We start from the raw sequence: 17,154 nt of genomic DNA on the forward strand, positions 1-17,154 counted from the left end.
ATGCGCTGTTTTCATGCTGGACCACATGGAGAAGGAAGGAAAGGCGGGAGACGAGTGCTGCGTGCAAATGTGCAACAGTTTTTATTCTTCTAACGTAGGATACGTGCGTTGCAGGAACTGCCTCCTGTGCTGTGAACTGTCGTCGCTGCAGTTTGCCCGTTGATTTGCTGCACCTGTCTAGCTTTGAGGGATTGGAGTTATGGCGCATGCATGCTGCGCTTTGAAAGAATCACGTGAGCAAACGCTGCCTGCCTTCGTCGTGTCGTCCTTGAAAGGTGGTGATGAAGTTTGAACTTCAGGGACCATGTGTCCTCCTGTCCTAAGGCGCCGACGAGCGGCCTGCACTGGGTACGTATTTCCTGGTCAGATGACGGCATTGCTCAAGGAGCAATGCCGATTGTTTTGCGTGCTAGCTGTCAAGTACTTATGCAAGGACTGATTCCAAAATCGCTTTGAGCAGTCATCAAACGCACATCTGTCAGCTTTTTATTTTGTACGTGTCAGTCCACTGCTGTATATTGTTACTCTAGAGAAAGACGTGTTCCACATGGGCATTTATTTCACGCGTTGCTGTTGTGTTGCGTTTTGTGTTACGTAAGCGGCGGCATCTGCCACGCGTAAACCAGTAAGCAAAATGTGCATTTTACTGTGGTAAACCAACCAAAACTTTTATAAGGAAGTTTGTTTGAAGGGTTATTCCACGCCAACTGATCCAGACTTTGCGCTCGACCATCTTCGATTTCTTTTAAATACTGTGACTATTGTAGTACACTATGCTATGACGGCCATTATCCCAGCGTGTTCTTGGCGAAAAGAAAAATTTTTCTTGCCGTGGCTGCAATCAAATTTGCAAGCGGTAGCAAAACCTAGTCACATAAAAAAATATGAAAAAAAAAATAACCCTTTTAAGCATTATTATGAAACTTTTTTCGTCGAAATGAAACAGATTGCGCTTTCATGTGCAGTGAACTGAACTGAATTTGTCATCTTTGTTCAAGTACAAACGACTGAAGAAGGCATGAAAAGATGAAATTTCGGGATTTTTTATAAAATTTAATCTTCCAACAGTAGTCATTTCGAATGTTTTTTTGAAGTTGCCAAGAAGGTAAGGTTGCCTATAAAAATATGTCAGAGATCCGAAAACTCAAGGTGTGTCGTCAGAAAAATTCTATATTAGAGAAAATTTGCGCATATTCAGCCGTGAATTTTGCAGTGAGGTGGTCCTAGCAAAAATATGAAAGACAGTAAGTTGCACAGTACTGTTCAGTGGCATTTGTTTCTGAAAGTTTAATCAGAGTGATTTTTGTTTTAAGCGAGAAAATAATTTTGCAAGTTGAGTCCACGCGTTCAACAAGGGCGTTGCCTCGTGATTGCTCTTCACTGCAGCACACTTCCCTTCGGCTGGAAATATAGACAGAACTGACGCTCCACTGCTCGAATGCAATGGTGGTGCGTTAGGGTTAGGCCTGCATGCTGTCACCTTCAGCTGTACAGAAACCTGCTGAAGGGCGCAGACACAAAAAATAAAAATGAAGAAGCAGAGTGGCAGTAGGATCAGGATACCGCGCGTACGGTAACTGGAGATGCAGACCAAGACCAGTGTTCCTCAACGTAAGCAGTACAGAGCTACCCTTCGGCAGGGAAACGCATAGTCAGAGTTGAAACCACCCTGAGTGTGACTCTGTTTGCCATGGCGGACACAATCTAAGGCGAACGAGCTCGTTACGCTAGGTCTCAATCTTCTGGAGAAGAAGGTCAGTTCCAAGATTTTATTTTGCCTCCATGTTTCTACATTGCCCCTTTGAAAGAGGTGTACAGGTAAAGATGCAAGATTCATTTGCATGCTTTGACTTTCGTGCCACAAAAGTGTGTTCCTGTTGCTTTTGCATGTTGGTGTTCTATTTTGGTGCCTAGAAAGAATGCGAACGGCGAGAGTATGCTGCTTGCCTCTTGTGAATTCTATGTGCATTGCCATTATTGTCATTCAGTGCATGTTAATTTGAGGCATTTGGATATGGTTTCGATTTTTTTTTTTTTCATTAAAAAAATTTTTCACTGAATGCCAGCTCCCTCCTTGTTCACTCGGACGAAAAGGCTTCCACAAAACAACACAGACAACAAGGCAGAGGATCATAAATATGGAAGAGCTGTCGGAAACGGATAGACGCATCTTGATCCTGCGGGCAAAGCATTGTCATGATATCACAAGAGTATGTTTCCACCACTATCACATCACTATCACCACTATCACATCACCACTATCATCACTATCACCACTATTACATGTACTTTAAAAAGTACGCCGCATGAGGTGGCTGAAAGGCATTCCACGCGTTGGTTGACTCCGCCCACCGTACGGGAGAATTAAAAAAAAAGAAAGGGGGGGGGGGGCGGACGTTTATCGATTTAATTAGAGAAATCGCCCACACAGGGCAATAAGTCGAAGTTTTTAAGAATGCTCGGAACGTGTAGATCGGGTTCCCGCGGCAAAAAGACGAGTTCAGATTCCTCTTCACTGCACCTTTAAGCTGTTGGCTGTGTCTAGCCATGTGTAGGGAGATATTTCAAGCTTTCGACCCTGAAGTTCTCAGTAGCTGCGAAGGGTTATGAAGATCGTAAAGGAACTGCTCTGAGGCTGTACTCTGTTGCTGATAACAGGAAAGTGCCGGAGTGCATCTCAGTGGTGGGAATGTCATGCCAATTGTACCAACCAGTGGCATTGCATTAAACCTGCTACATGCTGCTACAAATTTGTTTTTCTATAGAGTTGCACCAACGCTCCCCAAATCAGGGTTTCAGTAACCGCTGACCACGGCAGTGGGGGCTGCCTTGTGCTCGGGCACGGATCAGTGGTTTATCCAATTGATGAGTGACAAAATTGGGTACTGACGGAATCTAGACTTCATGGATCCGTTTGAGTGCGACGGAATGTAATTTTACCAGACCTGTTCGAGTGCATCCAAAACGGTCACAATGTGATGAATGCCTCGTTCACGGTAATCTCCAGTTGCTGGCTTCGGTCAATCCTGCTTTGTCTCACGTATTCGTTTCTTCTGTTACCTCCCGTTCTGTCTGTTGTCCCTTTTTCTGAACCTTCAATCTTCCACTACCGAACCCCTTTGCCAGCCATCTGGCATTAGAGCACAGAGCATTTTAGCGTAGCACAGTGTTTGATTAGGAAGTTTTATCTCTGCATCATTGTTAAGCGCGCTACTTTACAACACAACAGAAAAACGAACAAATGTGTGTTTGTTTATGTTTGTTTGTTTGTTTATGGGGTTTAACGTCCCAAAGCGACTAAGGCTATGAGAGACGCCGTAGTGGAGGGCTCCGGAAATTTCGACCACCTGGGGTTCTTTAACGTGCACTGACATCGCACAGTACACGGGCCTCTAGAATTTCTCCTCCAAAGAAATTCTAGCCGCCGCGGCCGGGATCGAACCCGCGTCTTTTGGGTCAGCAGCCGAGCACCATAACCACTGAGCCGCCGCGGCGGCAAAGACGAGGCGTGAACTCACAACTGTTTATTACACATGAAACACTTTGTCCTTATATACAATCAAAGTGCAGATGATGCGTTCAGGTTAGGCACGTGCCGGTGCTTCTCTGTCCGATTTTTATCAGTGCTATTTCTGCTTCGGTTAAGGTAATGGAAGAATCGCCCACACATTTATCAGGATCCCCTTCAAGAATTGCAGATGCCTCGCTTATCTCTCTTTCAATCCTTCCTTTTTCATGTGTGATTATGCCTGTGTCACTATGATGCAAAACCAACTAGCCCCCGTTTTAGCACTACTTTTATCTCTGCATGCGCTCCTTTTTTAAATAGGGCAGCGCATGTCTGCTAGCTGGTGCTTCACATAACCGGAATGTGAACTGCTTTAGGCTAAAACCCTAGTTTCATTAAGTTCAGTGGAGAGCCAACTGTGCTTAGTCAGCAGCAGGTTTGCACTTGCACATATCGCGACACCAACTGTGCATGGAATTCCTTTCCATGGTAAGGCAATGCGTACACTGTTTGCGCTGTGCTATAAAGACTATTCTGGACTTCGTTCTTGGTGGCTAGCCCCCATACTTTCATGTCCATAGTGTTTCAGCTGCTGTCTCGGATTTTTAGCTTATCGGGTGTTTGGTGTGTCCCATGTTTCTTTGCAGGACATGACAGCAACGCCAGTTCCTTTGCCCAACATGCAGCTGGTCTATTGTGACCAAGCTTGGAGCATTCGAGCCCCTTTCACTTTCCTCCTTTCTCCTCTTGATATAGAGAAGTCCCACCTTTTAGTGCATGGCAGCTGGAAGCCAAAATCATCCCAAGTCGATCAGCTATGTTTACTTGCAATTGTCTGCGAAAAAAGAGGTGCTCGAGGTAGTATGCGTGTATTGAAAAATGTGCAAGGAAGCTTTTGGCATGGTTAGCCATAATTTCATTATTATCTCATTTATATTTTCTCTCAGTTTTTATCTATGCTTCTGAGTTTGCTCACGCGGCTTATACACCCCGTTTTCTGGCTCGCTGGCGCCGCTACACAGAGAAAATGATTGTGTCCTCACTGCACAGTGCTGACGCACGGCGGCATATCCCGCTTCCTGTGGGACTGCCCTTGCTTTGCCACTAAGCGTTCCGAGATTCGACCCTACCATCTGAACTACTGCTTCTTTCTAGCAATTGATTCTTTTTTTACTGCATGGGGTTACTTAACTCGCACTAACATCCCACGGCACAAATGTTTTTGCATTTTGTTACCATTGAAATGTGGCCACTGTTTACAGCTTTCAGTACCATGGCCTCGCTATGGCTTCACATCAGGGATGCAGTGAGCAGATATCTGGGCTGCGGTCAATAGGAGCCCTTACGCTGAATAGTATAAATTGTCATTCGCACCCTGTTTCCCAGACACTGAGCTCCTGCTACAAATTAGCAGGATGCTGCTACAAATTGACTTTTTTTCTGCCGTGAAATCAGCTTTGAATCGCTCTTTGCCATTCCCACTACTGGAGTCCTGTACTTAGTAAAGTACAGTGTTAGGAGAATTGGGACAGGAAAAAGCAGTTGCCCTAAGTAGCCAATTAAAGGTGAGGGCCGGGAAGATTTCGGCCCAGTGAATGTACCCATCGCCGGAGGCAGTTTTATGGGCTACTCATGCATTTATAGACTTCTTTTAAACAATTGGATTTTTAATTTTCCCGTAGAAATCCCCCCCCCCCCCCCCCATCCCACCTAAATTTGCCCCACCTTACAACTTGTGCAAGATATCGAGCTTAACTGGTACAGGAAGCATGGAATATGCACAAAACGGCACGTTTTTTGTCTGCTGTTTTGTGCGTGTTCCATATTTTCTGTAGCACTTAAGCGCAATATCGCCACTACTGCACCAGTATCACTGCCACATGCAGACAGAAGGGAGTTGATAGATGCCAACAAAGAAGAGTAAGAAAATTGGAGTCGTGCAGCAACCTTGTGCACCAACATAATAATTGTGGCAGCAACAGACACCCCCAATACCTATGCCCCCCCCCCCCCCCCAAAAAAAAAAGTAAAAATGAAAAAATAGGCGCATCACAATAGCCACGTCCATGCAGGCAATAGCATCAGGAACAGACATTCCCTACACCCTATCCCTGTCATCGGACATGCACATAATACAAGCTTATGCAAAGGACACTTGTTCATGTACTAGTTAGCTTGCAATAAGTATGACAGTAACAACAACAGCGTTGCTAAATGCTGGTTCTAAGCTCATACGCACTGAAGTACAAGGCGGCAAGCAAATATTTATGTAAAAAGACACCATAAGTTTTATCTACTTATGAATGCACAATATCCTCAAGAGATGACCAAACTGAGAGACTGTGAAAACTTTGGGGCTTCTTTTGCTGGAGATTAGGCATTTAATGAATCTTTGGATGTTGCTTCACTCTTGTGAAGTACTCGAAGATTTGGTTCACAGTCATATTTCAGCACCGTAGTCGGAAGCTCTCTGCTGCTTGTAGGTTGTGTGCCTGGGCACTTTCAATTCTTGGGCGCTCATTGCATTGCTACCTGCTCTGGTGCTGGCTTTGCAGGGAGGCATACTGGGGCAAGTGGCCACCCTCACATCTGCCAACCAGCAAGGGCCACCATGAACACTGCAAGTGGTGAGTGCCTTGGCATCATTTCAGGAAAGCCCCCGCTCAAGTGCTTATTGTAGCTCATGCGTGCACGAGTGAGCTGCCTTTGTGGAGTCGGGAACGAGACAAGAGGAGCAGCAGGATCTCTCTTTCGAGTTTTGCTTACTGCTTAACTCTTTCCTTACCACGGCACTAGGCGTCGATCGCCGGTGAGTGAAGTTTTTGAGCGCGAATTTTAAAAATACCACTGCGCCCTGGACTTGTGGCGCCATCTCGGTGATTGTATACAAAGTAGAGTTTCCGTTTCTGCACGGTTCACATTTTTACCGCGTGGCGGCGATTTTTAAAGGGCGCGCGGGTGTGAAGGTTGACGCGCACTTGAGCGGAGTGATGGCGTCGACATCCAAAACCGCGTGCGCTCGAAAGATCGCAGTTTTGCTCGATCCCGACGACTCGAGCACAGATGACTCGGACATCAATGTCGCGTCGTCGGAGTTCAGCTCAGATGAGGAAGACGCAGCCGATCAGAATTTCATTAATTATTTGTGATTGCTAATTTTTATTACCCATTTTGTTATTACTGTATTTCTTTCGTAATGTGCTTTTGTACTGTGCATTTAACACGCGCGTTTTGGTATATAGTATTGTGCTATAAGTTAATCTTTTCCTTGAAAAAAAAAAATAAGTAGGACCAATCAAGAACTTGAATATTTCACTATGCGTCTTGTAATTTTTCCTAACTCAAAGAGTACTGAGTGTATGGGTATCATTTTATAAAGAAATGTTGCCTATTGATATACCCACAATTTGTATATTTTGGAATTTCGGTAAAAATTTTTTTGCCAGAGATATTACTCCTTACTCAGAAACTTTTTGCATTTTTTGTTTTTTTTTGTTCATGAATATTTTTTATGTAAATCAATTTTTTTGTATTTCTTAAAAATAAATACTGCTTGAAAGCACGTTTATTTACCTTCACTTTTATGTACCGCATGGCACTGTACATTTAGTAGCTGTTGCACAAAGAATTCGTAACTAAACCATACAAAAAACAGCCAATTTCCCCGTGGTAAGGAAAGAGTTAACCATCTTACCGGAATGCATTTTTGGTGGTGCACTGTGGGCGCTATCCCCGAAGTGTCGGCGCTCTGTCCCGTTCTCTTGTCTTGTGTGTGGTTTTTTGGCGCCTTTACTTTTACACCGGGATACCTTCCCAGCTGTTTCGTTTCACTTGGTGTCCAGGCCGTAGATCCTGGTTCTGAGCATCATAATTGCACATGAAGTTTTTCGCTGCATTGGAAGCAGTTCCTGCCTATACTCCGTGACAGCTTTTCACGACAATGAGAGCGATCCTACGGCGGCGGAACATCTGCAATTGTATCCCTCCGCCAAGTAACTCGGCTGTTTGGCCTCCACGGAGTCAAGTTTAGTTTTGATTTCAGTTTCGGTTTTATTTCCACGGTTAGAGAAAAGCGCTTCCTACAGCAGACTTTAGAATCTTTTTTTTTTCTCTGAAGGTTGCATTAGTACTGACGAGGAGTCATACGAAACTTTACAGGCATTGCAGTGTTTCTTTATGCGCAATCAGCGATGTACAGCGATGCTGAATCAACCAATTGTGGCACTTGATGGAGGCATATGTTTTGCCAATGGAGTGGCGTATTTCAGACCTGGCAGTCTAGGACAAGCAGTGTGTAACCGTATCATTTTGCCTATTACACACCTCCCTCTCGGGATTCATTTGCACTGTTCGTGGCACTGCACAGCGCTGTTCTGTTATAATTGTTCCACTCTTCTACAGTTGCACAAAATTTCCCTGTTCTCTTCCTGCATTATTATGTGTTAGCTCACTCATGTTATGCATGCAGTGACAGGCACAAAAATGTGTGATGAAAAGTGACTTGTCTCTGCTGCTTTCACATTTCCTCAATCACCCGGAGCCCCTCTTTCCAGAAGTGCTAAGTTCCACTTGCGCTTTTGAAACGCAAACCCGATATCATTCAGGACCCTCCTGCGGCGCACGACCGCTTATGTTCAGAGGTGTCCATGTGGGGGTCATTTATTGTGTTGTTCCGTAGCGTTGTGGCAGTCGGCATTTAGTTCTGTAGTCAGTACTGATGCCCTTCTCGCCTCAGAGCAGGAGACTGAAGGTGTTATATACCTTTGAAGCCGCATATTCTTGTTTTTTTTTTTTTCTTAACCCTTTCAGGCCTTAGTTTTTCTTTACCTCTTGGGGAATTTTTATGTCGTGGTATTTTGCTTCACTGCCACCCAAAGAACACGCTAATACAAAAACATTTCTTTAGGACAATGCTGGTATAAAAGATTGTGTTGCGTCCTATACAGGGTGTTTCACGTAATTTGACAAGGTAAGTTGCTGGGCGAGTTGGTTCCGATATTCCATGACTACAGCGCAACGAAGGGGACAAGAAGAAGGACACAGGCAGAGACACAACACAGCGCTGACTCACAACTGGAATCTTTATTATCTGCCATCCGGAATAAGTACCTAGCAGGCTGTGAAAAATGAAAAGTAATAGACACAAGTCATGCAGCGGAAACAAAAAATTAAAAAAAAAAACAGAAAATAGCACACGCGTGTCAACATTCACATTCAAGGTAGCGTTTTTCTTTTCCTGACAGCAGTACAGATGGTGCGCTTATGCATTCTTCCGGGAGCCTTGCTATCATGTGTGCTTCTATGATTTCTCTTGTCAGCGAACCACAGTTCCTACCCAATTTGAATTTGTAATTTGAACCAAGGATTTAAAAGAGCGGTAAACCGCAGCCTGCTGAAACCAACGTTGCATTGTTCGCCATCATGTGGCTCTCCTCAGAATATTTTTTATTGCGCTTAATTAGTTAATTAACTAAGATGAATTATGCAAATTTTCAAGTATTCATTTTAGTGCCACGATTGTTACGTTAGGCTGTAGAGCAGGTTTATAAACAACCGATCCAGTTTATTGTAGCATCGTATCTCTCATGGTGTCCTTTTTTCCTGCATGTAAAGAAAGCCCGCAAAATTGCTTGCCAGTTGCTGCCTCTTTCTGTTAACAACAATGCCCCCGCTTCGCGGAAATATTCGGGGCTCATAGTTAACAGTGCGGGCATAATCTGACAAATCCTGCAGGATCTGTTCCTTTTCCGCGTATTCCTCTTCCGTGCCCGACCTGAATATGGCAAAATACACACGTCTCATAAACAAGTGAACAATAGTGTGCAACTGTTTTAGCAGTATACGCAAACAGAACTTACTTCTTCAAATTCTTCGTATCCTGTTGCCTTCAGTATCCCAGAAGAAGATCAACCCTGTCCTTCACACCACGCAGCGTGAGGTCTCTGTTGATCACTTTCTTCAGGTTCGTGATCACTAATATCCATTTAATCTCGTCGCCAAAAGGCCTCGTTGCTGCTACTTCCCGCAGAATACAAATGTCTTCATATGGAGTAAAGCATTTGCGAGGCTTCTTGGCTTGCAAACGGGCCTGCGCCGCGGTCGTAACCGACGAAACAGCGTTGCCAGCGGTCGTGCTGGCGGCCGCCATCTTGAATACCCATACACGCCCGCGCGCGCTTACGCACGCTCGCGCGCTCCGCTGAGGAAGGCCTCCCAGAGGGGCGCCGTAAACGCGCTCGCCGCCCCAGCGCACTGCGCATGCGCAGTGGCGTCCGCGCTCGTCCGCTCCGCTCCGCTGGCCGTAAAAACGCTCAGCTAAAACTCTCTAATGTTAAAAAATTGGCCGGGTGTACAACACAGAGAAGGGCACGAAGTGTCCAAGCTTTACTCCGAGTCGTCAGAGTCGGCCGAACTTGAGTCGGATGACGATTGCTTATCGCTGCCCACGTCCCACAGAGCGTCATCCTCTGTGCCGTCTAGCGCGTTGCTAATGCTGCACTTCCTAAATGACTTGCGCATCATCTCTGCGGGGAGAGATTTCCATGCTGACAACACCCAGCCACAAACAGTCGCAAGCGGTGGACGTCGCAGGCGGCCGGTGGGGGTGGTGGGGTTGTCGCCCAGCATCCATTCATTGTAGAGTTCGCGCACTCTATCTTTGAACGGCTTGTTTAGCACAACGTCTAGTGGCTGCAGCACAGACGTCAGTCCACCAGGGATGACCACTAGGTCTGTCTTGCTATCGCCCAGGGCCCGCTTTACGTTGGCTGTAAGGTGACCTCGAAACGCGTCCAGAACGAGCATGTTTGCTCGCTCAAAGAGAGCACCAGGTCGCCGATTCCACACGAGCCGGATCCACTCCAGCATTAATGATTCGGTCATGAAACCCTTTTCGTTAACCCGGACGATGACGTCGCGTGGGAACTCCTCTTTCGGCAATGTCTTCCTTTTAAAAATGATGAAAGGGGGCAGCTTGTACCCATCGGCTGTGCACGCGAGCATCACAGTGAATTGCGAGTGCTTGTTGCCAGTCGTTAGAAGCTTCACTTGCTTAGCTCCTTTCTCTGAAACAGTACGACTTGAGGGCATGTCGAACCAAGCTGGCGTTTCGTCGGCGTTTCCGATTTGACCCATCATGTAGTCGCGTCGGTGCCGGAGTGCAATCACATATCGCTGAAACTCGACCAGCTTATCTTTGAACTCTTCGGGCAGTTTCTGGCACACAGAAGTACGGTGCCGTAGTGCAAAGCCCTTCCTCCTCATGAATTGCCGCACCCAGGATGGCGAGCCCTTAAACTACGCCCTCGAGAATCCAGACGCACGCGCGATCTCTATCGCTTTCACGCGGATGTATTCAGCAGTCACAGGCAGCGATCTCGCACGCAGCTCCCGGACAAACTCCGCAACCTTGTCCTCCAGTTCTGGATACGCTGCGGTCTACCCACGAAATGATGTTTTTTTCTGGTTGCTGCAAGTTGCAATGCGCATCTTCTGCCTCCGCCAGTATTGAACGCTCTTTTCGGATACTCCAAATTCGCACTGTGCCGCCAGGTTGCCGTGAGCTTCCGCGTACTCGATCGCCTTTTTCTTGAAGGCTACGGTGAACTGCTGTCGGCTTCCGCTCATTTTGAAAAAAAAAGGTGGAAAGCAGCCTTTAACCAAAATAACTTTGTCAACGGAAACGCAAAATGGCTGTGCCACGAAACACAGCGCTGCTGCCGATGGCGATGAAGGCTGTTGACTTCAGTAGCCCATTGTTGCAAGACTTCCATAGTTTTTCTGCCAATGACCGGTATATAAGACGGGGGTCGACTTTTCGGCAAGGTTTTTTGAAAAAAAATTCGACCTATATTCCGGTTTTTACGGTATATGTACATAGACGAGATCTCCAGCGGTCAGTGGCTGCATGCGGTGTGTTTGATTGTACCGCAACTTATCTGCCTCTCGTGCCCTTCATACTCACTCTAGCACCAGGTCTCTCGCGTTATTCCATCGGCGCTTGTCGGACCCATCGTGTCCCCAGGGACTGCCCCTAGGGCCGCATCAGTCGGCAGTGTTGGTCCTCCTCAAAGAAGTGGTCCTCCTCCTGAAGTTTGATCGTCCTTTCCTTCTGTTCGTCCGCAAGGAAAAGTGGCATATCTTCACAGCAAGAGGGGGTGTCATTTGCATCATGTGGGAGGCGTGAGAGAGCGTCTGCGTTCGAGTTCTTGATACCTGGCCAATGCTTGAGGCTGACGTTGTACTCCTGGAGAAGCAGGCTCCGTCGTGTGAGGTGGCTGCTTTGGTTTTTGGTTGTCATGAGCCATGTCAGACTGGCCTGGTCGGTGACAACAGTAAATGGATTTCCAAATAGGTAGGGTCGAAATTGTCTGACCGCAAATATTATGGCAAGACATTCCTGTTCGGTAGTGCTGTAGTTCCTTTCGGCCTTATTTAGGTGTCGGCTGGCGCAACTGACCACAAGCTCTTCTGCGCCGTTCTTCTGTACATGGACTAAGCCGATCCCATACCCACAGGCGTCGGTGTGGACTTCACCTGGTAACCCGGGATTGAAAAGCTGTTGTACCGGTGAATTGGTTAGGTGGCGCTTGAGCTATTCGAAGGTGGTTTGACATTCGCCGCTCAATTCCCAGGCTTTACCAGTTCTGGTGAGTTCCGTGAGTGTCTGCGAGATGCGAGCAAAATCTTTCACAAAACGTCTATAGTAGTTACAGAGGCCAAGGAAGCTGCGTACTTGCTTCACGTTCTTTGGTGCCATCGCTTGCTTGATTGCATGGATGTTGCTGTGGTGGCCTCGTGGTCTCTTACTGCAACAGGGAGGTTGATGAGATGCAACTGGTGTGCGTAGTTTGCCTCTTCTGGGGAGTTACCCTTTTTCATCTCGGGTGGGGGGGGAACTCGTGGGCCCCGCCGTCCTAGTGTTCCGATGGCTGGGGCCCTTGTGGCACCGTTGGCCCTGGTGGCGCGTTACTAGGGTGGCTAGACTGGGAAGGTGTGAAAACCGGCCGGAGAAGCTTGGCCCCGCCGCGCACCGATGCCGTTTGGCGGCGCTGACGGCAGAGGCGCGGTAAGGTGAGCAGCCGAAATGAGCGCATCGCGTAGGTAGCCACCCTAGCGTAGGCTAAATTTCTAGCACCGAGGCGAAAATGGGCTTGTTTCGCTTACCGCGCGTTTTTTGTGAGTGTCAAAGAGTGAATCTTTACCATAAAATAATGTTTCGTCAACTCGCATCATTATTCCCGTGGAATATGCTGCTTCACAAGCCCAGTTTGCATTGCATAGCTGTACTGAAGCGCGTTTTGTGCGTGCACATTTCGAGACGCTGCCCAGGATGCGAGGGACGCCGTAGTGGAAGGTTTCAGAATAATTTCAACCACTTGGGTTTCTTTAACGTGCACTGACTCTCTGCCTTGCGCCGCCATCGAAACGCAGCCACTACGGCGAGAAGAGCAGGTTGTAATGCGTGCCGTAGGACCTCGAAACTGCAGTCGCGTTGGCTGAAGGCGCCCCAACGCGCAAACCAGTTGTCCCCGATTGTGACCCAACGCGCAAACCAGTTGTCCCCGATTGTGAACCTGTAGCATGTATGCCAGCTTGACGCTCACGTAAGCAATCTCCGACGATTGTAGACAATGAAGCAACACATATCTGGTCATGAAAACATTTATTTACAAATGAGGGGGGAAACTTTTGCAGAAAGAATCTACAATACACAAGGTTTCAGTGTTTTACGCTTCTTTTCACTACCCTCCTGATTTATGCCCTTGAGCAAAAAGTGCATCCTTGTGAGGTAATAAAAACGTACGTACTACTGATGCTGTCAGCGCAACAGAATGGTGAGAGCAACCAATTTTTGGCACACCACTAATAGACTGTAAAATCTCTGCCGCAGCTTCGGCATGCAAGCGCGTTCGCCAGAACGCATATGTAAGTTTGTCTTCAAGGACCTTGATAAGATTGTAAAACGACACTGAGGGATATAAAAGGCCCCCAAGGTTCCACTCATTGGTTGCCTCGGCTCGAAGTTCTTTTGCAATGTTGTCTTTATCACAGAGACATGCTGCTCTGCAGGCTTCACAATGGGTTGTCAGAACTCGCTTTCTAGCAACATAGCCTGAAATGTAATAGATCAGCCGCGCATCGCTGTGCCGCTCAGCATAGCTGTGGTGGTCTGCGGCCACTTCCATGGCATCAATTGGCAAAGCCTTTACTCTGTCTTCTGCCAGGCTTTCCTTTTCAGCCAGCACCTCCTCGACGGACAGCAATGACTCGAGGACATCCGGCGACACATTGCCGTCCTTAGGGCTCCTTGCCAGACTGTAGAAGCTTAGACACCTGGATGTGCACATGGAACAGTTGTTACATATATAAGCATGCTGACAGTCTGTAAAACCCAAGTAAAAATTACATACCTTATGATCAGAATGAACTGAGCTTAGGATGATCATTTGCCCCACTCGTTTGCCTGACAACGCCGAAGCATTGTTCCAAGCGGTCTTGGCTCAGTCTTGATGTCATTATATACTTGAAGCTGACCTTTTCTGAAAGGTACTTTAGAAGGTGCTTTGTAGAATGTATAGACACCCTCAGCCCCTCAGAAGTACTCTTACTAAGAAAGCCGAGCCCTTTGGCGTGAGCCTCCCATTCATCAAGAAACCGAAGCGCTTCATCAAGGGTGGCCTCTTTCCTATTGCCCGGTCTGAAATACCAAAAACAAAATCATGGAGCATTGTGAGAGAAAAACCCCACACCAAAATTACCGCATGGCTTCTGCAGGGAACCTCGATGTCATAGCTTCAATAAGCCTCGCCATCAGATCAACAAAAGCTCTTGTTGGCTCTGCATTTGGATAAATCCTTTCTATATCCTCCTTGTAAAAGGAAATGGCATGTTCGGCTTCTCTACTAAAAATATGGAAAGCCAAGTCTACTCGCATCTTGTCAAAGCCATTTGGATAAATGTGACTGCGAGTAAGCTTTGGTGCAACCTTCAGTATCATACTGTTATTGTCTAGCTTCCACATGGTGGAAACATGCTCCCAGTGGGCCTGTAATATAAGTAATGAAGTATAAAATCGCATTTTACTTGCGATAAAGAAGCAAATCAAACAAGGCATATATATAAAAAAATAGACCAGCATGTAGCAAGCTTACTCGGCCAAGATGTGTGTTGAGTCCTTGCTTAAGCAATGTGTTTCGCACACATTTTGCAAGGTGCGGGAAATCTGAAATAAAGTGTAGGAACCTGTCTTCATCACAGGGGTGCGTTACTTTGCACTTTACATTCTTCCCATTGCCGTACACACCAAGGTTGTGCCACATAGAGCGATTCCATGTTGCGCCGTCTGTGCGGACATAGTGAACTAGAAGACCAGCTTGTTCACAAAGCACCGTTGCCTCTAACACAATTTTTGAAAGCATCTGAGACTTGACGTTTCCACTTGAAGCAAATACACCTATAGAGAAATGAAGCACATCATATAAGCACGTGATTATAGTTTGAAATCAATAAACATATTTTGTACAAACATTCTTACCTATTATTTGGGTCCAGCTGCCTACTAAAGGCTGAAACATAATGACAAGTCCATGGTCAGCTTTCGTATATTTGTCCCTGTGGTCACTGAATTGACCTAGGTCAACAAAACCTTCTATATGAGTTGAGGTTGTCATGTCCAAGTGAGCAGAAAGTTTCATCTCATCTATGAGCAAGCCCCCATGGCGCCTAATTCCATCAAGCTCTTCTGTTTTTTTTTTTTACACACCCAAGAAGCTTGGTGCTAAAGCCATACGATGCTTTGAAGCCCTGTAAATAGAAAAAGCAGTTACTTTTTGTTCATGTAAAAAAAGGCACATTTAAATACCTTCATGTATCTTTGCAGACAGACTCGGCTAGGCAGCATCAAGATTTTATGAGACCTCAGGTGCTCATACAGTCGTGGACTTTTCATCCTTAGGAGGATACATTCCAGCAGCCATTCCTTGTTGTAACGGTACCCATGGTTGGACTTCCTTCTTGATACTTCAAAACATGCACGCACAGCGGGTTGCTGTTTTTTGGGAAGCTCTTTAAGCTGGAAAACATATACAGAGTTACAAAAGTAAATGCTTTTCAAATAAAGAAAAAGAGTATTCAGGCTAACGTTTTCCTCAAAAAAGGTTGCTTTGATTGCCATGTTTTTTTCTTGCATCTTTTTGAGGGCATCTTGCAGAGAGTTCAACTTATTATTCCTCCGTTGCAGGGTACGCATGGCATACTTTAGCCGTTTTGCAGCAACATTTGAAAGCTGGAGTCGAGCCTTCTTTTTGCAGCGTAGCAAGCGAGCTTTCATACTGCTTCTGCTCTTTTTGCATGACAAGTAGCGGTTAGGTAACTGTGCAGATGTACCTGAAATGAAAAAAAAAAAAGACATTTAAAATGTATCAGTCTGGTCGTCAATGTTAAGACATTACTGTACACAAATTTCTATAAGCTGTATGCAGTCCTTCAAGTCCAGAACAACATATGTTGTGGTACTGATCCGTTACATGCTGATGAGAACAGGCAATGTCCGGATAATCTTCCAATGTTGTTCATATTTAGCTGCTCGAACTCCTTGGTATGGCCAATTCCACTGCACACGGTGAGGCTGTTTGCGTACGACAATTCACCTTCTGCTTGTTCTTTACACTGCACATCGCATTCCTTATGAAATTGCCCAGCCAAGAAGATGCTGCACTTGACATGTCCTTCTCCAATGCAGAACACTACCATTTTGGTAAACACAACAGGCGGTGTTTCGCCCTTTGCAAATTCTGCAGTCTGGTAGCAGGCAATGTTGTTCTGCTTAAGCTTCTGCAGTGACCACAGTTCCGAAGGTCGTTTCAGATTGAAAATGAATAGTTCCTCGGCGAACGGCTCGGACATTCCACCCCGCTGTGTATCTGCAGCCTCCACGTCTGCCGGGGGGCATTCCTCCGTCGTGTCAAGGCAAGCGCCGCTTCTTTTTGAAGGTACAGGACCTTGTGAGGCATTTCTTCTTTTTCTTTCTTTCGGCAGCATTCTGCTAATGTATTTCGGTAGGTTAGGAAATACAGTAGGTACTGCGTCTTCTGAGAGGGCAGGAATGGAGCGCGGTATCAAGACCTCAGCTCCATTAATAATGTGCTTGAAGTCACGAATGATAAACCCAGAGGCAACAGAAAGAACAGACCATGGTGATCAGTCTGAGCTAGCGTGAAAGAGCAGGATGGGCATGCTGCGAGAATGTCGTGCAATGCGTTATGTACCGTCACACAGCACACCGATAACACGTGTCACACTTCTGTTTATTCTAGACGCTTTCTACATTCCAATAAGTCTCACCCACAAGCCCAGCTAAAAATGTTGGCTACGTACCGTGAGTCGAAGTGTCTTTCGCAAACTGCAGAATTCTCCTCCAACGCCTTGTCGGCCCGTGGGATCGCTCGAGACCACTTGGCCAACATTTCTTGGCAGGCAGGGGCACGGAACAAAGAGACTTTCTCTGACGATTTCCTGTATCCCGTGTCACACCCAGGCACAAAGCACCAACGCTCGGTCTTCTTTCTTGCTGGTGGAGGCATCTCGCATGAGAAAAACTGACAACTGCTACGATGTGCGCAACACCGACGCGGCTGAGAGGTTGA

The 17,154-nt window shown here is 46.4% G+C and overlaps 2 protein-coding genes and 1 pseudogene across 2 annotated transcripts in view; 1 reads left to right on the top strand and 2 right to left on the bottom strand.

The window, feature by feature from the left end:
- Positions 1-17,154, top strand: part of LOC149369585 (uncharacterized) — a 123,134-nt gene continuing 105,980 nt past the window's right edge. Inside the window, exons 1-2 of the mRNA XM_089559016.1 lie at positions 1-348; positions 6,064-6,135. The gene's annotated coding sequence lies outside the window, so the exon portion shown is untranslated. The remainder of the gene's footprint in view (positions 349-6,063; positions 6,136-17,154) is intronic.
- On the bottom strand, positions 11,515-13,899 carry LOC149369586 (uncharacterized; annotated as a pseudogene).
- Positions 15,877-16,690, bottom strand: LOC149369587 (uncharacterized; the record flags this gene model as incomplete). The annotated part of the gene is made up of 1 exon (XM_089575942.1): positions 15,877-16,690. A coding segment is annotated over one exon (696 nt), but the record flags the coding sequence as incomplete, so codon positions are not given.

Source organism: Amblyomma mixtum, chromosome 1 (assembly GCF_055824585.1).
Source record: "Amblyomma mixtum isolate Tamu chromosome 1, ASM5582458v1, whole genome shotgun sequence".
Classification (NCBI taxonomy): Eukaryota; Metazoa; Arthropoda; class Arachnida; order Ixodida; family Ixodidae; genus Amblyomma; species Amblyomma mixtum.